The sequence below is a fragment of the Pituophis catenifer genome, unplaced genomic scaffold, assembly GCF_029215685.1.
Source record: "Pituophis catenifer annectens isolate HBS135680 unplaced genomic scaffold, rPitCat1.0.hap2 SCAF_4, whole genome shotgun sequence".
Taxonomy (NCBI): domain Eukaryota; kingdom Metazoa; phylum Chordata; class Lepidosauria; order Squamata; family Colubridae; genus Pituophis; species Pituophis catenifer.
Genome location: NW_027256884.1, coordinates 952688 through 974795, shown reverse-complemented (window position 1 = coordinate 974795; position 22108 = coordinate 952688). Strand labels below are relative to the sequence as shown.

The 22108-nt window shown below is 44.9% G+C and overlaps 1 protein-coding gene across 5 annotated transcripts in view; it reads right to left on the bottom strand.

The window, feature by feature from the left end:
• Positions 1 to 2110: 2110 nt before the first annotated feature.
• The window catches only part of FGFR3 (fibroblast growth factor receptor 3), a 56825-nt gene continuing 36827 nt past the window's right edge, over positions 2111 to 22108 (bottom strand). For 2 of the 5 annotated variants that reach the window (XM_070943275.1, XM_070943278.1), the window contains exons 6-17: positions 21751 to 21941; positions 20121 to 20271; positions 17692 to 17879; positions 15790 to 15938; positions 15577 to 15698; positions 14460 to 14570; positions 13555 to 13745; positions 10665 to 10787; positions 9329 to 9399; positions 8795 to 8932; positions 7341 to 7446; positions 2111 to 6441 (exon numbers count right to left, since the gene is read on the bottom strand). In XM_070943275.1, the coding sequence (XP_070799376.1) occupies positions 6280 to 6441; positions 7341 to 7446; positions 8795 to 8932; positions 9329 to 9399; positions 10665 to 10787; positions 13555 to 13745; positions 14460 to 14570; positions 15577 to 15698; positions 15790 to 15938; positions 17692 to 17879; positions 20121 to 20271; positions 21751 to 21941 (1703 nt within the window). In that variant the 3' untranslated portion in view covers positions 2111 to 6279. Of the gene's footprint in view, positions 6442 to 7340; positions 7447 to 8794; positions 8933 to 9328; positions 9400 to 10664; positions 10788 to 13554; positions 13746 to 14459; positions 14571 to 15576; positions 15699 to 15789; positions 15939 to 17691; positions 17880 to 19050; positions 19196 to 20120; positions 20272 to 21750; positions 21942 to 22108 lie in introns of all 5 variants that reach the window. The other 3 variants (XM_070943276.1, XM_070943277.1, XM_070943279.1) reach the window with 3 other exon arrangements.

Sequence of the window (22108 nt, the reverse complement as noted above, 5' to 3'; positions counted from 1 at the left end):
GAGCTTGTTGTATGTTGCTGTCTAAAAGCAGATGGAGATGTGGAAGCCCTTGGTGGAACCCAACTGTTGAAGACGATGCTAATCTTTCCTCCCAACAGAATCTCCTGGAGGACAGGCTGAGGTTCTCCTGCTCCAGCTGAAGGCCTTGGAAGTCAATAGAAGGGGGATGGTGTCCACTGCCCTGGCCAATAAGAGAAGGTCCCAGAGAAGGAGACTTTTCCAACTCAACCAAGGCTGCTTGTCTTAGCAAACGGTAGGGCCTCAGTGACCTGGGAAGTTCACGTTTGGGTTACTTTTCAGACGGGAGATCTCCAGAAAATTCTACAGAATCTGAAAATTTAATTTAATTTAATATAATATTTAAATTTATATACCACCCTTCTCTCGAGGGACTCAGGGTGGTGAAAATGCATCCAGGATGGCGCAATGGCCAGGACAAAAAGCCACACTTGTCTTCCACGTCAGTAGGAGCCAACCTTGACTTGAAAGAAACTTGTTAAAAAGTTCCATATCTCAGAGCTATCAGTGTTCAGCAGTTCCAGAAGTCCCGATTAAACACTCTCGTTTATTAAACAATCTGTTTACTATGCAAAGTGAGCATGGCTGGAGGCAAAGTGCAATTATTACAAGATAACACTTGTGGGGAAGAAAAAGCTTGACAAGAGTATTAAAGTGTATCAGATGTAGAGATTTCAGTGCAAAATACAGAAGCATCGACTTGTTCCAGATAGCAGCAGATACAACTGCTGATGAGGAGGGACTTGGCACCATTTATCCTCCAGAGACACAGCAGGAAGCCAAGAGATAACCCCAGTGCTTCATTCCTTTCCCGCTGACTTGCAGCCGGAGAGAAATTCTGAGTTTTCCTACCTGCGACTCAAGAAACAGAAGCTTTCTGACCTCCCCAGGTTCTTATTTTGCGCTAAAATTGAGGAGGGGGTTTCCTGGTGCTGCGGAGAAGAAGATGGCTACCTTGGGCGGCCTCCACAGAAAATACTTCTGCACCCCAACAAAAAAAGAGCTCTGTCTTGTAAAAAAAAATGCCCTCCTCTTGTCTCAAAAGGGTTGATTTGAAAAATGATAAGGAATTACAAGGGGAAAGGTTTGGAAATAAGAATAACGGAATAACAGAGTTGGAAGGGACCTTGGGGGTCTTCTAGACCAACCCTCTGCCCAGGCAGGAAACCCTAGACCACTTCAGACAAATGGTTGTCCACTCCCTTCTTAAAAACTTCCAGTGTCGGACATTCACAACTTCTGCAGGCAAGTACTTCCACTGATTAATTGTTCTCACTGTCAGGAATTTTCTCCTTAGTTCTAGGTTGCTTCTCTCCTTGATGAGGTTCCACCCATTGCTTCTTGTCCTGCCCTCAGATACTTTGGAGAACAGCTTGACTCCCTCTTCTTTGTGGCAGCCCCTCAAATACTGGAAGACTGCTATCATGTCTCCCCTAGTCCTTCTCTTCACTAGACTAGCCATGCCCAGTTCCTGCAACCGTTCTTCATATGTTTTAGCCTCCAGTCCCCTCATCATCTCGGTTGCTCTTCTCTGCACTCTTTCTAGAGTCACATTTGAAGCTTTGCATCTATTTATACCAGCATTTCTCAAGCTTGTCAACTTTAAAATGGGTGGACTTCAATTCCCAGAATTCCCCAGCCATGAAATTCGGGGCCCTTTTGTGTCTTTGAACGGTTGCTAAACAAATGCTTGTAAATCGACAACTACCTGTATCCTTTTCCAGTTTTGAACACAGGTGTTCCTCACAATCACAATTGAGCCCAAAATTTCTGTCGCTAAGCAAGACAGTTAAGTGAGTTGTGCCCCGTTTTATGACTGTTCTTGCCTCAGTTGTTAAGTGAATTAGTGCAGTTGTTAAGTTAGTAACACGCGTCTGAATTTTGATCCCATGACCCTGGGGAGGCTGCAATAGCCATGTGGAAAATGGTATAAATCCCTTTTTTCAATGCTGTTGTAACTTTGAGCAGTCACTAAACAAACAGTTGCCAATCCAGGACATATAAAATCTTAAAAGATTCACTCATAAATTAAAGGCAGGTGTGACAATAAATTATGTTTAACTTTTTTTTATTATTATTTTGGGGCCAGGTAAGCAAAAACAGAATAAGTTTTCTTTTCTTTTTTGTTTCACATCTTCTAAAAAGTTCAAAAGCCATACAGAAGCTGTAAGACACCGAACTGGGAAAATGTTCCCCCAAATGTCACAATTTGCAAACTTCTTGACTGCAACGTGGACAAGAATAAAGGTTGAAAGAAACATCCAAACCCTGGCTTTAAAATTATATAAGAAATATACCTTTGTAAAATTTTTCATAAATATATTATATATGAATATATAATATATTTCAGGTAATTAATGAACTCGGGCTGGGAGAGCAATTTTCAAATGCTTGGAATGTACAAAACTAACAGGCATTGTAAGAAAATAGCGCATTTTTTTTTTATTCCACCCCCAAAAGTATGTGTCTATAGAAATCTATTTTTAAAAAACCGTTTTGAATCTTCATTTCTATAAAGTAACTATTTTGAAACCATCTTGTGGTATTGCAAAAATATGCTGAATATTGATCTGGAATGTTATGAATGAACCCAATCAATACCAGTCCTTTCCGGTAAACCAGACCGAAAATTCAGCTAAAGGAGCTAATTCTATTTTACTGTAAAGTTTCCCACCTGCAGTTTTAACTGCCTGATCAATGAAGGCGAGCCCTTCCAAAGTTTATTTCTCTAACCGTTTGGGAGCAATTTCTAAGCAAGAAGCTCTTATTTATTACTTTTATTTATTTATTTATTAAATTTCTGTGCTGCCCATTCTCCTCATAAGGTGACTCTGGGTGGCTAACAGATTATAATAAAAGATAAATAGAAATTAAAATATTAAAACTATGCAAATTAAAAAGTTTAAAACTACACAAACTTCCTATGGAGATTCTCAGTCATTTGGGTCATGGTTGTCTTTAGGAACTCAAGAAGCTTCTTAGGTGAGAAGCGAAGCACCTTCAGGGAAAAACAAAAGTTCAGTTGCCTTTTGAAATATCACCTTTGGGATATACAAAGGTCCCCAAGGACACCTGTCCCTTCCATTACAAATGGGGCTCACCTTCCTTGTGTCCAACTTCCTCCTTAATCCTAGTTCCAAAACTAGAACCCCGGTCTCACTCCATTTTATATATCCCTGTTTTTTACTTCCTTATTCAACAGGTATGTCCCTTGGTCTAGTCCCGCGATGGCGAACCTATGGCACGGGTGCCACAGGTGGCACACGGAACCATATCTGTGGGCACGTGAGCGTTGCCCTACCTCAGTCCAACACGCATGTGCACACTGGCCAACTGATTTTCGGACCTTCCGGGCCCATCAGAAGTCGGGAAATGGGCTGTTTCCAGGCCTCCGGAGGGCCTCCGGGGAGTGGGGAAGGCTGTTTTCGCCCTCCCCAGGCTCCTAGAAAGGCTCTGGAGCCTGGGGAGGGCAAAAAAAATGGTCCTACCAGGCCCACCGTGCTATTGTGTGCCAAAAGCAGGGGGAGAACGGGGGGTGTCACGCACTCATGTGGGGGGATGGGGCACATTGAATTATGGGTGTGGGCATGGGCGTGCACAATCCCCCCCCACTACCCCCGCTTTTGGCACACGACGGCAAAAAGGTTAGTCATCACTGGTCTAGTCGGTCCATCGCTTTGGGGTCAGCTCTGGACTTGATGGGTTCCATAGAGTCATCTTCAAAATTGATGCGTAGCAGAATCACCATCTTCCGTTCACTTGTGGTGGTTCTGCAGACCTTGGAGGACATCCATTTCCTTGTGCAGGGGAACATCTGCCTCCTTGCTTTGAGACCTAAGCCGGCCACTATATGCCCACCCACCCAAATTAAAGGCTCAACCTCTTGAACCAGGAATCTGTTCTGTTTCCCCTGAGCTACTGGCAAAAACAACTCTTTGCAAAATTGCTGACTTGCTTCCATTTCATTTTTCACAACTCTGGGGGCTTTTCAGTGCAAAAAGGAATGATGGAGAGGAAGCTGGGAAGCTTATTGTGGACTTCCATGCTTTTGTTGATTTTTCAGTCTTTAACAATGAACTTCCCCCTCTCTAGCTTCCCCCTGCACAATAACCTCTCCTATTGGAGTTTAGCAAGCTACCCAACACACCTCAACAGATGGAATGAAAAAATATGGAGGAGAGCTGTAGATGCTCTCCTCTTAATGTGAAACAGGGCGGAGGGCTTTTTGACCAGTGATAGATCAGGAAGTTGGGAATTGATTGGATTATGTCCTTTGCATTCTCCTAAGGGTCAACTAGAGGAAAAGACAGGAGGGCTCCCTGCATTTTCATGTTTTGGGACCAGCAGGAATGGAAACCAGCTTTCCGTTTCAAATTGTTATGGGAGGCACTAGAACTGCTCCCGAGGAATCTAAAAAAATCTTGCAACAACTCACAAAAATGCTCTCAAGGTATCTAGAGAGTTTTGACCGACTTATCCACAAAACCCAACATTTTCCCAAGCAACATGTGAGGTTCAAAGTCTATCTACAACCATCAGAACTCTCTCTACATATATTTTGAGTTATTATTTTGTTTGGATCCTTTTCTCTACCATAAAAACGCAAATGGGAACACACACATGTAGTGGATTAGTCATTTGCAGTCAACATTCAGCTCTGCCACATATTTGATATTTTTTCAACCATGAAGAACACCTTCATTCAAAGAAAAAAAAACCCCTGGAAAAAAATCCATCTTAATGCACAGAGGCAAAAGTGATGAAAGATTTCTTAGCTCTCACAGAGATGGAAAAAGGATTATTTCGGCTGTCAAATGTTTGGATTTAATATTAACATATTACAGAATGTATGTCCTGATAATTGTTGCAACTCAGGAAAAAGCAGTATTTTTTTTGTTTTTTGTTTTTTTATAAAGAAAAATTAGTATTAAAGTAATGTGTTGAAGGACTATACAGCTATACATTTTTCTAAGATTTCTCAGGAATTCAGAAAAACAATCTTGAATAATCTTCCTCTATTTTTAATAAGTTAAAATCCTTAAATCTGATGAAAAAATTAAATGTATACATTAATGAACATATGTTAATATCTATAAATAATTTTACAAATATACATGTTAAAATATAAATTTTTAAAACAAAACAAGCTGACAAGATAAAAGAAAACCTTTGCCTAAATCAGTATGTCCTACTCTGGAGGAATTCTTAACTGGAATAAATTCCTCTTCAGTCTTGTCAGCCATGTTAATATCGGAGATATTATATACACACAAGAGCTATTTATAGATATATGCACAATTGTAGGAAATAAAACTTTGCGATTCGTTGAAAGGCGTTCGACTATGGGGTACCCGTAATATCTTTTTTTCTCTCTCTCCAAGTGTTTGATAACAGATTTCTGGGAAAAATTTATGGACCTCCATTACAAATATATTTAAACTTTATCTACAAAAAAACTCACCCAGAAAATAGCTAAATAAATGTAGCAAATAGCAGAATTTCGGTTTGATGCACATTACAGTTCATAGAAATCCCCTGGAAAAATTAGCCAAAGTCACTGCTACATGCTCATTAACAAATGACACACGCGCACACCCCAACACAAACACACACACACACACACACACACACACACACACACACACTTTTCTAGAGCTTGCAACACCTCCAGGCCTTCACGTCTCGTCTTGCCTGCACACACTCACTTATCCAGCCGTTAGGGCAAGAGGCAGCGTACTTCCCACCGTGAGAAAAATGAAGGCAACTTTGAAAGAGGTTTAATGCTTTCGAGAGTGATTAACTCCTCAGAATGGCTTTGAATGAGTCCTTAAGTAGATGGCTTCGTTTTATATTTATTAAATATAAAACCAGTACTTACTTAAGATTCCCTGCAGGCAACGTGGCTACGGAGCCCTACCAAAGGAGAGTTGTGTACGGATTGCACGAGGGCAACGTTTCCTACATTCTTTGCACACGGGGGTTGTTGTTTTTGTCATTTTCCCACCCACTCCTAGAATTTGCAGGCACAGAAAACGGACTCGAAGGCCGGAGGTTCCCCATCCTCTCCTTTGCCTTTCAAGGTTTCCGGGTGTTTGACAAGAAAAGTAGGAAGAAAGTACGTCCTGTGTGCCATGGCTTCACGGCAACGCAGGCCTCCGTGCCGTGGAGCAGAACAAGGCATCTTCCTCCTCAGGATCTTGTTCCAAAGCTCCCCTCAGACATACATTCACGAATCTCGTTTTTGAGGCTCAGTGTCTGTCATCATGTCTTGATGACGCCGTTGCCCTGCTGTTTTGGAAGGCAAGGCTCCTCTGAGAGCAGCTCGTGTGCAAATACGGAGTCGTCTCCTGAAGAGCAGGCACTGTGGGTGTCGTGGCCTTTGGGGGAGTATTGCTCGAAGGCCACGGACAGGTCGATGTATTCCTGTGAGGAGGAGAACAACGGCATGAATATCAGCACGAAGCGCACACTACAAGTTCCTCATCCCAAGGACACCTTCTTCTTTTATTTTCTTGGGCAAGAACTGAAATTCTACCTCCAATGGGTGAAACCTTCTGCTCTCCACACGCTAAGGGCTGCCCTGCTTTCAAGAATCCAGCTGTGGTTTAATGTCAGCTTGGTAGGACTCAAAGTAGCGGTCCAAAGGCATTATGGAGGTCCATCCGTGGTCCTTACCAAGCTGAGGCAATTATTCCATTAAACAGCCATGGTGCAACCACAGACACGGTTCCTCCTACATAACCCTGTCCAACTACTGAATCCCCCCTCGTGGGCACCTATTTGGAGAAAGCTCACCTCCACCTTGGAGTGGAGACACAGCTTGTTCGGTTGTGGTATTAGGGCTGTGGGACACATTCTCTAGTAGGTTTGCTTTAGGATATCTGAAATAGTTTACAAAGGATGCTCAATTCTTTCTGGGATTTGGGTACTTTTGCTATTGTTATAAGACAGACTTTTTTGTCCCCGTAATTCTTTTCTACTGACCGTCTTTTTTTATTATTATTATTATTATTGAAAATGCACTGTTTTTAAAATTCTGCCTGAGGAACAGAGAGGCACGTTAAACTGTTCCAAATAAAGAAACTGAATGACATTAATAGTTGCATTAAAGTTAAGTGTTACTCTGCAACACTGAAAATGCCCTCTCATGTGCCACTGGGCTGCAGCCTCTCCCCTTAACTGCTCACTGTAGCTCTCCATGCTCTTAAAACGGCTGCAAAGCTCAAAAATGCTCAAGAATCTGATCTCCGAGTACGGGGTGGGGGGGGGTGGGGGGGAGGGGCACAAGAGCTCTCCTGAGGAAGAAAAGAGGAGATACGCACGTCCGTGGAGGTCACCGTCAGCACTCGGTCCAGGTCTTCTACCAGCTGCTTAAAAGTTGGCCGCTGAGAAGGAACCGCATGCCAGCACTCCCGCATGATCATGTACCTGGGCAAGAGAAGGGGCTGATCAGCACCCCTGATGGAAGGACCCTGGAGAGCCCACAAGCTTTCCCTCAGCACAGCCGAGAGAGGCCGGCAAGACTTTTGACGGCTGCCCATGTTTTCTACACAGCTACACTCCAAGAACAAAACCAACTGACTTCAAATAAGTCAGAGGTCAAGGGTCACGCAAGAATAGTTTTTAGATTTATAACCCATATTGGTGGCAGGAAAGTTCAAGGGAGCATTCACGTTGGTCCCGCTTCTTGTTTTTCCTCACACCCCTGTGAGGTGGGCTGGACTGAGAGAGAGGGAGAGAAGGAGAGAGAAGGAGAGGGAGCAGGAGAAAGAGCAGGGAGAGGGAGAGAAGGAGAGGGAGAGAGGGAAAAGAGAAAAAGAGAAGGCGAGAAGGCAAGAGGGAGAGAAGGAAAAGGAGAGAGGGAGAGAGGGAGAGGGAGAGAAGGAAAAGGAGAGAGGGAGAGGGAGAGAAGGAGAGAGAAGGAGAGGGAGCAGGAGGAAGAGCAGGGAGAGGGAGAGAGGGAAAAGAGAAAGAGAGAAGGCAAGAAGACAAGAGGGAGAGAAGGAAAAGGAGAGAGGGAGAGGAAGAGAGGGAGAGAGGGAGAGGAAAAGAAAGGGAGAGGGAGAGTGTGTCACTTCTGGATGAGTGTGAATCTGGATCTTCTTACTCTTAGCCCACCGTTCCCCCATCATTCCCCACTGCCCCTGGGGCTCAGAAGGAGGGATTGGCCCACACCCTGAGCAACAGGGTAGGGTTAGAGCTGATCACGAGGGTCTTCCAGAAATACCCCCAACTCTGCAATTGTCAAAGTCGCCCAGAGTGATGGTATTGCCGTGGCTGTCCTGAAGCAGGACCTTTCACACCTGAGGCAAGCCCACTGAAGGGCTGGCCAAGAGCCTCCATGCTTCGCCACAGAATCTCGGATGGGTCTAACAGGCTGCCTAGAAACTTGACTGAAACCTTTTGGCAGCTTTAATGCGTCCTCATCTAGCTGTAGAGATGGAATAGAAAGAGCCCATTTGGGATAAAACCGAACTTGGGTTGGACTTTTTTGGAGACCAGTCCCGACCTGAGGAAATGGGCTTAAAGCATCCAAAGACCATTCTGATGATGAGAAGACACGTGGTTGAGTTTTGGGTGGCTATAGAAAAGAAGGAAGGAAGGAAGGAAGGAAGGAAGGAAGGAAGGAAGGAAGGAAGGAAGGAAGGAAGGAAGGAAGGAAGGAAGTTATGAACAGAAAATAGAGAGGTGAAGCAACTGAATTAACAGGAATCCATCCTGACAGATGGAAAGACAAGCTTCCCCAACGCATGATATTCTCAGGTAGAAAACTTACAAATCTGGGGTACAATTTGCAGGCTTGTCCATTCGGTGGCCTTCCTTTAACAGTTTGAAGAGTTCCTCCACCGGGATTCCTGGATAAGGAGACCCTCCTAAAGTGAAGATCTCCCACAGCAGCACCCCAAATGACCACCTGAAAGCACCAACGTTGAAAAATCCAGTGAAAATTTGGGAGCAAAAAAGAGAGAAGAAATTAAGATGTATCCCCCCCCACTACGAAGCCATGTAAAGTAACTTGTCATCAAAGCTTGATGACTGAACTTATCCGATGACTGAATCATATTTGTTTTTTCAAACCAAACACTGGCCAATCTGTTGATCCAGCTGAACCGAATCCCGAATTAGATAAGCAGTTAAATAGATACAGCTCCTCTCTTTGATCTTTGTGGAAGCCTCCACAGAGGCCAATGAATGGAACAAGCCCGTTTATTCATGGATTTCGGGATATCTTCTCTGCATGGCATCACAACGCTTTCCCTGAATGGGTGTTTTGTTCCTTTTTTATTTGAAAACTGTGGGCATTGCTTACACATCACTCTGATGAGTGTAGACACGGTCGAACAATGCTTCGGGAGCCATCCATTTCACCGGCAGCCGGCCCTGGCATCAGGGACATGAAAACAGAATATTATCCATCAGCAATTCTTGTGTCTTACTGCTGTCACCACCATCTGATCCCCTCTGCTACAAGTGAGTCCAAATAATGTTTAATCGACCTAACCCCAATTCATCTAATCATTGTGAAGACGCTGATCATCTACCTGACCCACCATCCAGAGTTAATGTATGTGGTGCCACCTTCTTCCCATAAAGGAGAATATTTGTAGCCCAGGGTTGAAATGAGTGGTCACACTGATGCTCTCTGAGCTTGGTTGTTTTCTTGCAGATGTTTCATTATCTAGTTCAGAGGTCTTCAAACTTGGCAGCTTTAAGACTTCAACTCCCAGAATTCTCCAGCCAGCTATGCTGGAGTTGAAGTCCACAAGACTTAAAGCTGCCAAGTTTGAAGACCTCTGATCTAGTTTGTTCCAAAGGTGTTTCACTTTTCATCCAAGAAGCTTCTTCAGTTCTGAAGAAGTGAAGAAGCTTCTTGAATGAGAAGAAAAAGTTCTTCAAGAAAAAACAGAATACAGCCGTCTTTTGAAAAAGGACCTTTGGGACAACCATGACCTGGATGACTGAGAATCTCCACAGAGATTCTCGTTTGGGTAATGGAACATCTGCAAGAAAACAGCCAAGCTCAGCCAACACCCCTCACAACCTTCTCCCTTGTAAGTTTCAAGTTTCAAGTTTATTAGATTTCTATACCGCCCTTCTCCCGAAGGACTCATGGTGGTGTACAACCATATTAAAACACATAGATTTATAAAATTTAAAACCAATTAAAATCGAGTACAAAAATTTTGGCCCGCGAATTAAAAACACACATACACCCATTTTAAAATTCATACTAGGCCAGTCCGGCTTGCTGGAACAGAAGAGTCTTAAGATAAACACAAGATTGGTTGCAAGATCAATCGACCCATTTTCTTCCCATCTGTCTTTCTTCTGGCCTGTCCTCTTACCAAATTCCAAATCTTTTACTCATCCCTAACGTATGCGCTGTCACGGCTTTATTTGACAAATAAGGTAGCATAACAATTAGAAAGACTTTCCCTCAGAATAAGAAGCTTTAGTTAGTATGATTTCAGGGATTTTTGATCAATGAATGATTTGTTTATTGAATGATTTAAATAAATAAAACTATTTTGGAGCTATCCAATTTACCCTTCCTTGGCTAGGGATTCTGGGAGTTGCCATTCCAGCACATCTGGATGGCCAATAATTGTCCCTTCTCTCTTTTTTTTTAGAAACTTTCCACTTACATTAGTTGTTTTTTTGTAATAATCGATGTTGTGAACATCTCTGGCTAGGCCAAAGTCAGCTATCTTCATCACGTTGTCTTCCGTGACTAGAACATTTCTGGCAGCCAGATCCCGGTGAATACACTGCAAAGAAATAGTTTATAAAAAAACCAAAGTTGAATCAATAAACAGCTCTATTCTTCATTAGAGCCTTGGTAGTACAGTGGTCTAAAGCACCCTGTTATTAAGAACAGCTGTCTGCAATTAGTAAGTTCGAATCTCACCAGGTTGACTCAGCCTTCCATTCTTTCTAAGGTAGGTAAACTGAGGACCCAGTTTGTGGGGGCAATAAGCTGACTTTGTATAAATATACAAAAGGATGAAGGCTATTGCTTAAAGCATTGTAAGCCGCCCTGAGTCTCCGGAGAAGGGCGGCATATAAATCAAAATTAAAATAAAATAAATAAAAAAATTACAAATCTGAAAAACAAATCTTTTTAATTCCTTGTACCTTGGTTGTATAAATTGGCTGCAGCAACACCGAGACTCTCAATTCAGTAGAAACTCCTTATATCTTGTTTGTAACTACATTAAGTCTTCTCTTACAACAATTCATTTAGTGACAGTTGAAAGTTACAACAACACTGGAAAAAGTTATGACCGTTTTCCACGTGACCATTGACCAGGGTCACGTGATCCAAATTCAGGCGCTTGACCACTGACTCATACTTATGACGGCCGCAGTGTCCCGGGGTCACGTGATCCCCTTTTGTGACCTTCTGACAAGCAAAATCAATGGGGAAGCCAGATTCACTTAACAACCACATTACTCGTTTAACGACTGCACTGATTCACTTAACAACCCTGGCAAGAAAACGTGAAAAAATGTGGCAAAACTCAGTTAGCAACGATCTCCCTTAGCAACAAAAACTTTGGGTTCAGTTGTGGTCATACTTCAAGGAGTAGCTGTACGGATAAAGGCATATCATAGAGGTCACTAAAACATTAAATTTCCTTTGTCGGAGATACGTAAAAAAAAACCCTGAAGCTTCCTGGTTCCATCTGATTTGATCTCTGAATTACTGGATTTTGCAGGCAGGAATAACATTTTATTATGCAAGAAGATTTACAGGGAAGTCCCTCAATGTTAAAGATGTGGTTATGTTGAATTATATTCCAAAACTCTGGAATCTGACCGTCTTTGAGGGATGATGGTTATGCTCGGATTGGGGCATTGCCTAAAGAATTATTTTGAGAAACAGGAGGCAGGTAATGAATGGATCTGTTGCTTTAAAAGGCCATTTCCCCACTAAACAGAAAACGAAGCAATATGTTTCCCGTTGACCCAGATTTCACAATATTTTACAATAGAGAAAATTGAATGAATAGAGAAAATTCATCATTTTCTATTTAACAATAAAGGGTATTATTTTTCTGTATAGCTTTATGATATATAAGCGATATATTTAAATCCTTAGTCATTTTTTTTTGAGCTTCTTTCTTTCTTTTCTGTTTATATTTTTCTTATAATTAGTTGTTTTCTGCATTTTCATTGTTGTGGATTTTTAAAAATTCAATTGCCAACATCAAGGACTCTTGCTCGAATCCCCCCATATTATGAAAGGGGCAGATCCCACTTTGCTTATGAATCAGATCAAGAGGCCCATTAGGGAAAAGTCTCTAATGCCAGTGAACCCATTAACAGTCCTTCACTCTCGTTAAACTTACCTGTCTCCAGGATTTGTTCTTTACTTCCATGCAGGTAGTCCTCGATTTACGATGGCCTTGGGACTAGAATTCCCGTCACTACGCGATGCAGTTTTTAAGTACAACTGCATCATTTAGCAATGGCAATTCTGCAGTCCTGGTTGCCATTGTTACCCAAATCCCACCGTCACAAGGCGAGGCGACTTCCTGCCGGTTTTCCACAACTCAAATCGATGGGGAAGCCAGCAAGAAGTTACAAGTCCCAGGCTGGGAGGCAGGTAAAGGTGGGGGAGGGAGGGAGGGAGGAAGGGGGTGCACGAGGCGTGGCATGGATCAGAGAGGGCGAGAGGTTTGGGGCAGGTCAGGCATGGGTGGTGAGGCACAGCGTGGGTGGGAGGGGGTGTTCAAGGTGCAGGTCAGGGAGGGTGTGAGAGGTATGTGCGAGGGACAGTGTGAGGGTGTGTGTAAGCTGTGGGTTGGTGGGATACACAAAGAGGTGCACCACAGGTGAGGGAGGGTGCATGAGGCATGGCGCAGGTTGGGGTGGGTGCACAAGAGTGGAAGGTGGCCCAGGACAGGTGTGGTGTGGGGCAGGGAGGGGGCAAACAGGTGTGCGAGTGGCACTAGTGCAGAGGGGCTGCGTGAGGGTGTCTGGGTGTCTTTCTGGGGAAGCTGGCAGGGAATAGTGACCACGTGGTTGAGAGGTGCTGGCACCGGTTGTACGTGTGAAATTGTTGCCAAGCATCCAGATGGCATTCATGTTACACAAGGGTGCTGGGAACACCTGTGTAGGCATGCACGTCAACCTCAGTCGGCTGCTCAATTTTGTTTGAGGCCTCTGACCGTGAAATTAATTAATTTCGGTTAATTTTTCATGCTCTCTTCAAGGCACAGTACACCTTGGATCTAGATGTCCCATATTTTGTGCATCCTTTCTCTCAGTTAACCAAAGGAATAAAATTTATCATCTTCAAACCAACTTTTAGCTGTTCCATCTCCAAGAAGAAAGGAACTGTGTACGCTAATTCTCTTCCAAATAAATATCATTTCAGCTTCTCCTACTTCTAGAGTCTATTTATCTTCTCTTCCGTCTGTTATTCTTGTCTTCCTTAATACAACTTGGTGTCTTTGTTTCACGTTCCCCACATAAGCCATCTTCTCTAGTCTCTGGGAGCCTCCTTTTCGCAAACGCTTTGCTACTCACCTTTTGAGATGCCAGATACTCCATCCCACGGGCCACCTGGTAGGCACATGAGACCAAGTCTTTAAAAGTCAGCTGTTCCTCGGGAAGCTTGCAGGTATCAAAGGAATAATCCATGCCAGGTAGCCGACGAGCTCTCAGGTATTCCCTTAAATTCCCCTTGGATGCATATTCCACAAGAACGTAAAGAGGACCTGGAAAAAAACAACCGATGATTGCTTGATATGCCCTCTCATTTCTCTCTTAAATTTCCTGGCAGCTTGCTACTCGTTTTAGGACTGTTGTGTCCTTTCGTTCAGATTCTAGAAGAAAGGACCTTCAGTTCCATCACAGATACATTAACCTTGGGAGGAAGAGGAGCTGCACCCTAACAATTTAGCAAGGTGACATGGGGTGGGTGAAGATGGGCATGGTTCAAACTACAGACATCAAAGCTGAAGCTGGGAGAATCTGCCATCTTCCAGCCACTCATCAGAAAGGAACCCCGATGCCCACACCGTGGCAGGAACTTCTAAGCAAATGGAGATTTACTGACTAATCCAAGGCCTACTCTTCACGGTTGCCCTGAGGAGGTCTCATTTGAAAGGCCACGTGCGTATTCAGCAGAAATGCCTTCCTGAACACCCACTAAGCTTCCAGTTCAGAGAGTGGAAAATTTGAGCTCATGTGGGAACTTCCACCCATACAGCTCTACCGGTGAGGTTTCCTCATGCAGGTGTTTCTCCAGATTAGAGTGATTTTGAAGAGGCAGAATTTACCTCCTTTGCTTTGAGAAGGACCTCAACAGGAGAAAGCAGAAGGCAAGGACACCGAGGGATATCAATAGGCACAAAGAGGCCCAGGCTGAGCAGCCGCCTGACTAACTTTACCCAAAGCTCCACAGCCGTCTGTCTGTTTTAGGAACGTACCGTCCTGCGTGCAGGCTCCCAAGAGATTAATAATATTTTTGTGCTTGCCAATCATCTTCATCATTTCCATTTCTGAGACTAAGTCAGAGAGATCTTTGTCTGTGGCGTCATCTGCAGAAGAGAGGAGAAAAGCAGCAATGAGACGGAAGCATTTCTGTCATGTTCCACACAAATGGCGCCCTGATATTTTAGCTTGCAAGTCTACAGCTGCCCCAATCTTGGTTGTGATTCTGCCCTATTCCTGGTTTTAGGGATCAGGGACTCTTCCCTCCTCCTTTCCTCCAATTCTGGACAACAAAGGATGTTTCCAAACATACACATCTGATATTTTGCTGGTTTGGCTTCACGTCCAGGCTTGGTCAAGGGAACCATCCAGACGTTCTCCAGAAGTGAGCAGGCTCCTTCTGCTCCAAAGATGGAGTGGGACAGAAGCTCCTACTTTTCTGGAATGGCACTTCAAGCCAACCCTCCCCATCCCACTTCCTCTCTTAGAATGGGAAGAGAAGCAGTTGAAGGACCGAGAGGTGGAATCAAAGGTGAATTTGGAGCCCACAGTCTGTTGTCTTGGTACAGGCAGTCCTCGACATACGACCACAATTGAGCCCACCATTTCTGTTGATAAGCGAGAGAGTTGTTATCTGATTTGTGCCCCATTTTATGACTTTTGTTGACACTGCAGTTACGTGGTCGTGAAGTGAATCTGACTTCCCCCATTGACTTTGCTTGTTAGAAACCAGTTGGGAAGGTCACAAACGGTGATCACATGACCCTGAGACAGCGGCATTGTCATAACTATGAAGCAGTTGCCGAGCGTCCAAATTTTGATCACGTGATCACGGGGATGCTGCAACAATCGTCAGTATGAAAAATGGTCATAAGTCACTTTTTCCAGTACTGCTGTAACTTCGAATGGTCACTAAATGAATGGCTATAAGTCAAGGACTACCTGTATAAAGGCCAGGGAAGAGACCCCTAAAAGCCTGAGATGACCTAAAGCAGACGTCAGTCCATGGAGGCAAAGCATGGGAGGAGAAGCGAACCAGGATTAGAAATCAGAAGTGCAAAGAGGCGAGGCTCATGAAAACACCCGTGTCCTTGCACCCGGGGCCTTCGGTACCTTTCAGCATCTTGACGGCTACAGTCACAGGCCTGCTTGGCTTTTCCTTGTCGATCCCCATGGCTTCGGCCATCACCACTTGCCCGAAGCAGCCTTCGCCCAGCGGCTTCCCAAGAGTCAAGCTGAAAAGCAAGCCAGTATGGATAAGACTGAGACAGCTGAAGGACCAGGAAGTGGCCCTCTCAAATCCCTGCCTAAATCCAGTTTCCTCACCGAGATCTCATCAGTTCCCACTTTGGATCTGCCGGCAGTTCCAGCTCGGAGACGTTGGCCAGCATGGCGCCCTCGCTGGAGGAGAGGCGGGTGATCCTCACCAGAGGAGTGTTGGAGTTCATGGATGAGTTGGACTCCAAAGACACCTGCTTGAGTAGAGCAAAGGAGCGGTTACTGGCAACAGCCTCTCGCGGGGGGGGGATGGGGGGGGCAGCCCAAGGGACCGAGGGGAGGGAGGGCGGGGAGCCTCCGTGAGCCACAGTGCGATTCAGAATGGTTATCAACCTTGATGGGAAGCCACTGAGGGCCTCCGCCAAGACCTTCGTTTTCTTAAAAAAAAATGCTTTTGGGTTTAAATGGTCTAACTTCTAATTCCTGGGAGTTAGCGACTCTGCTCCTTTGGAATTTATTCCGAAGCACATCTCTTTTTTTCTTTTTTCTTTTCTTTTTTTTTTTTGGCCTGCTCCTGGAAAACAATCATGATCTCTGGAATATAACTTGGTTGCAGTAGAAAGCAGTGCTACTATAACGCTTCCTGTGAGGCAGCCTTGAATCATGCTGGCTTCTATTTGGCATGGAGAAACAGCAGCTGAGGGGGACGTGCATGAGATGGAAAAAAATGAATAGGGAAACATTCTTTCTCTCTCTCTCCCCCTCGCTCTCTTTCTTTCTCTCTCTCCCTCTGTCTCTCTGTGTCTTTCTGTGTCTCTCTCTTGCTTGGTCTCTTTCCCTCTCTCTCTCTCTCTCTCTCTCTCTCTCTCTCTCTCTTTCTTTCTTTCTTTCTCTCTCTGCCTCTCTCTCTGTGTCTGTTTGTCTCTGTGTGTGTGTGTGTCTCTGTCTCTGTCTGTCTGTCTGTCTCTCTCTCTCTCTCTCTCTCCATTAGGATCATTCAATGAAAACTAACTGAAAACAAAATTAGAGGAGGTCAAAGAAAGCTCTTCTTCAGACAATACTTATTACAAATGAAGGCAAATATATGTGTCCCAGGATAATGTTGAAGGACCCAATCTGACTCAGTCACAAGACCAGAGGTTTAGTCTTCTGGGCTTTTGGACGCGTGCTGGAGCCCATTCTCAGAGAGAAGTTCTCAAGGAAAAGAGAGAGAAGATCCCCAAGGATGGGCTCCAGCATGAGTCCGAAAGCTCGGGAGACTAAACCTCTGGTCCCCGTGACCGAGTCAGATTGGGTCCTGTAATACTTAATTAAGTTGTGGAACTGATCCCAAGATATGATGATGGCCCCAAGTTACATGAAATTCAAGGTGGGCGCGTCCATCAGTTGGCTGCTGATTCCGAAGACTCTGTATATTATTCAGAGTCCCAGGATTATCTGTCTGACTTCTGTGAGGAAAATGATACTTGGCTTGATCCAGAAGGCCCGTCCTTATCATCTCAGTGCTTCCCATTTCATCCCCGGAACCCAGGAAGCACTAACGGTGTTAACAAATAGCACTGATGGGGTCCCTTCCTAGCATGCTTGCCCAAGAGAAAGCCTCCAGGTGAATTATGAGTCGCATCAGTAAAAACAGGTCCTTTGTGCCTTTTCTTACGATAAAGAGAAGCATTTTGGGAAGCCTGATTGTGGTCTAAGTCCATTTTACATGCCATGTTAATGTAACATCATGGAGAATTCAACAAACAGCTAAGATCTGGAAACCAGAATGTTGCACAACTTTAAGGCCATCCTTTAAGCCAGGGGTGGGGAACCTGTGGACTTCAATTCCCAGAATTCCTGAGCCAGCAAACAACATACGTTAAGTCCCCAGAAACAGCAACGCTAGAATGAACCCGTATTCTCCATAAAGTGGCCTGGTGACCCCCTTGAGCCCTTCTCTGGGTCTAAGAAATCAGGGGGGCCTAAGGAATAGAGGGGAACAGAGATCTTGTATCTACTTTCTGTTACCTGTCTCTTGAGGGGGAACTTGGAGACTTTCTGGACTGCGGTGGCGTTCATGGCTTTTTTGGCCGGCCTTTTGATTTTATAAATCATCACCATCACGGCCACCAGGATGGAAAGAGCGAAGGCAATCCCGTAGCTGAGGATGCCGGCGTAAAACGAGCTGGAATCCTGTCTCGCAACCCGTTTTTCTGCTGCAGGAGGAGAGACGCACTTTAGGAACCAGGAAAATGGCAGCCTAACCATATTCTGATACGTTTCAATACAGATCATCCCCAACCTAAAATACACAACGGCACAAAATGCTCGTGGCACAGCACTAAGTGGCTGTCATCTCCAGATTTCTTTAAATTTGGGGGTCGACCCTGGTGCGGAAGGGTTCTCAACCAACGAGACGTGAAGGTCTCTCTTCTGAAAATCTAATAGCTTTCTCCGCTAGATCCTTTATTTAGGAGCAGCCGTTTAAATACTGTATCAATGGACGTGTTGACATTCAAACGTAATTAACACGCACAGTAACGCCAAATGACTGTGTATTAAAAGAATAATGCTGAAGTGCAAAATGTCAGTTCGTGTTGCAGCACTGAACGAGAAACGTTCTAGCATTTCTGAGATGAGTTGGCAGCCAGCAGACTTTGTGGAGTTGGGGTTGAGAGTGGCATTGTTTAATTTGGGGTTGTGTGATTCATTGGCCCAAATCGTGAAAGCTCCTCCCTGCCAAGAGACACCCCAAGGCAGAAGAAGGGGTGTGGGTGGGGGTGAGCCAGCAGGCCCTTCGTCAGGTCCACCTTGTGAGAAATCGGCTACGGAGGCTGAGAGCCACAAGTGACTCACAGGGCTTCCCAGAAGGAGTCTTGTGTTTTCCAACTCAAATGTGGGTGCAATTCAGCCAGTGAAAGTTGGAATCCAGTAATAGGAAACTACTCCATTAGACTGGGCATTTAGCATTCAGAAACGCTCCAGCTTGTAAGTGGTGTGGAACAAAGACTTCTGAACTTCTCGGAGGCCCGCCCCCAGGAGAGACCCCAAAGTCACAATGGGCTTTGCAACAGTTCAACTGAATCCGTGGCAGCCACTGTCTTCTCACACACTTGTGGCTGTCTAAATATCAGTGCTGCACCCACAACAGTTCTGAAAGAGGCACCACCAGGGCTCCCCAGATGGAGAAAGGCTAATAATTTGCGCTTACTCCAGAGTAGAAATGTGTCATTTATCGCCACTTATAATGAGTTGCATGAAACGAAATGTGTTTTTGGTGACTGAAGATGATCGTCCCGTCTTGAAACGCAAGATGCACCTCCCGCTCAAGAGCTGCACCTTGCCCTTTAGAGGCAAAAGGGGGGAAAGGAGACCAAGCAGAAATACCTGGTAATACCGTCAGCCAAGCAGAATGATGTGAATAACCAATAGAATTCCCCGCCAGGCAAGTATATTCCCCAGCGTCTTCAAAAGTAACATTGTGCAAGGACAGAATTTCTAGCTCTTTATCCGTTTTGTTAACACCTGCTGTCTACGGAGGAAAGAACAAAACAAAAAGAGAGATAGGAAGGAGGGAAGGAAGAAGGAGAACAGGATAAGCAAAATTCCCAGAAAAGATCACCCAGACAAATTTCAAAAGCAAGCGGCGATCGGAAGGGCCTCTGTGGCCTGTCCTGGTTCCCTTCCACAACCACAGTTGGTTTCCAAAGCAATCAGATCCCTTCACCAGCCTCTGACTCTGTCCCACTAAGGATGCATGCAAGCCAAAGCGTCCGGACGAAAAATCCCCTTCACAAGATGACTGTCTTGGGGGGGAGGGAGGGCGAGGAGGGGGACGGAGGGGTGGAGAAGGGAAAGAGGAGAGGCCGAGACAAGCAAGGAGGATTCAAGGCCAGGGGGCAAACGCAGCTTTACCAGAAAAAAAGCTTTTCATCTTTTAAAAATTTGCAGAATTCATCCAGAGATTGGGGGAAACCCCCCATCCAGAAAGCCCTTGCTCCTCTTAGATCTGTTAGGAAGGTTTCAGTACATTTCCTGGCCCGTTTTTTTTGGTGGGGGAAAGGCACTGAAACGGAGGAAGGGCTTCATATGCGTGGCCTTGGTGGCGAAGGGCCTCAATGGGAGCGCCTGACAATGGCTGTCCCGAAGTGAGCTCGATGAATCGTGAGAAGAGGAGACGGAGAACTTGATCAGGCAAAGAGCCGGTTAAGAACACAACTGGGAGGAAGAGGAGTTTCTAAGACAGTCATTAATGTGGGAATTTTTCTTAGCGAATGATTCATAAAGCGTTTCGTTATTCTAAAAGTTAGGGAGAAAAAAGTCAAAGACGTAGAGGAGAGGAGAAGGGGGGGGAAGCACCCCAAGAGGAGCAGGAATGGAACGACTAGCAGTTGGGAGCTTTTTTTTCGGCTCGTTCGTGCAGCTGCGAAGCCTCTGGGACAGAGTTGAGGAATTACCTGCTTCTGGTTTGTGAATGTGGAGCCAAAATGATTTTTCGGCTCTGCCTATGAAATTGTTGGCTCTACAAAGATATTCGCCTTCGTCTTGTTTGGTCACATTGAATAGATTTAGGTTAACATCGGCTTCAGCGTTTTTACTGATCCAAGACTGCAGAACAGACAAAAACTTGAACTTCAGTAACCCGACAATCTCTCTCCGTCACAGGTTAGACAGGCAGGGCTGGCTAGCTCTCACTCGGCTTGGCTTCACTTTTTGGTAGAACTTCCGTGTTGGAAGAGGACGGCTCCTTCTCTCGCTGCAAGAGACCACCTTGAAGCCCTCGAGAGAGAGAGACGGTGGCTGGGTCTCCTGCTTGGAGCTATCCAGGAGGAAAGGCCCACCTTCTCTCCACGCCAGGGGTCTCACTGCCCCAGGGGTTTTGCCCCTAAGAAAATTCCCCCAATTGGAACCTGCCTTTGGATCTCTTGGATCCAATTTCTTTTTTTTCAAATTCTGCACTCTAGCATAAGGGAGGACTGGTCTTGATATTCTTCTTTGAGGGGTCCTATTAGACATTTGAAGGGGGATATCCTAACTCCCCCCCCCCATCTTCTCTTTCCAAGGCTCAGCAGGCCAACCCCACTCTTCAATCTCCTTCCACAGCCATCCACGTCTACCCTTCTCTTTCCCTCACTGTCTTTCTCCCAATGTCATTGGTCAATTCTTAGGCTGCAATCTAGAGGCATTTACTGCATGACCTATTAAAGCAGTTAGTGGATTAAAGAATGAGCAACACTTATTCTTGCAAAATTTCTCCTTGATAAATAATAGGGATAGAATTCAAGGTGCTCACAGAACCAATGACTTTATGATCTGTTCAGGAGCTTCTTAAGGACTGATGCCAGGCAATGTACATCAAATGATCGATGAATCGTCCTTTCCCCCTTTTTTGAAGATTGAAGGACATTTTGTATTTTCCAATGTCTCCAATTTGATTCAGAGATCAATTCATCCATGGACCAATGACGGAAACCAGCAAGGCATCATTTGGCTTTGCTAAGGAACTGCAATCCAGTGTTTTTCTAAAGCAATCTCGTCTTGCTGCTTGGTCGTGAAAGATGAAGATCCTTTCGGGAAGGCTAAGGTATTGCGAAACAGCTGCCCCCCCCCCATGCAAATAATCCTTATATTAATTCTGAGTGATGGTTATCTCCCCTATCATTAAGCCTGACAAGCAGTAACGTCTTGAGCACACTAAACAGGTTCACAGTTTCAGATTTACACCCAGCCTTTCCCAAAGGTGCTTTTCTAAAAGTCAACTGGACTTCTTTGGGTTTTTTTCTTGAAAACCTTTCACTTCTCATCCATGAAGCCATTTTCAAGGAAAAAACCAAGAAAGTCCAGTTGACTTTTGAGAAAACCATGTCCTGGATGATGGATGATCTCCGTGGACGTCAAGCCTTTCCCAATTTGTGGTCCTATCTCTCAGACATGGTTATACGGTCAGTTCCTCTGCAGGATTAAACCCTGCCTCTTCCAACAGATCTCAAGGTTAATCTGATAGCAGTTGTTATGTGTGACTTCCTGTAAATACCTCCTCATTCTAGTAGATTCCAGCTTTAAAAGTATGTAACGATGTATACCAACCTTTAGGACAGACACGTAAGGAGTCCCATCCGGCCCGTATTTGCTTCCGTTGACTTCCACATGTTTCAACCACTGGATGTGAGGCTGAGCATCACTGTACACTTTGCAGTGGAATTCCACGTTGCTCCCAACCACCACCGTTTGATTGGCAGGCAGCCCTGCCTGGAGAATGGGGCGGTGTGGAGATCTTTCTACAGAAAGGAGAGGACGCTTACTTATTATGGGCAAAGAGTAAACCCCTCTAGCCAACATTTGTCCAATAAAAGCTCCCTCTTAGCACACCACGATGCTGCTGCTAGTGGTTGCAAGAGGCCTACGTAACCACAATACCAAGGTGCGATATAATATTTGCACCTGT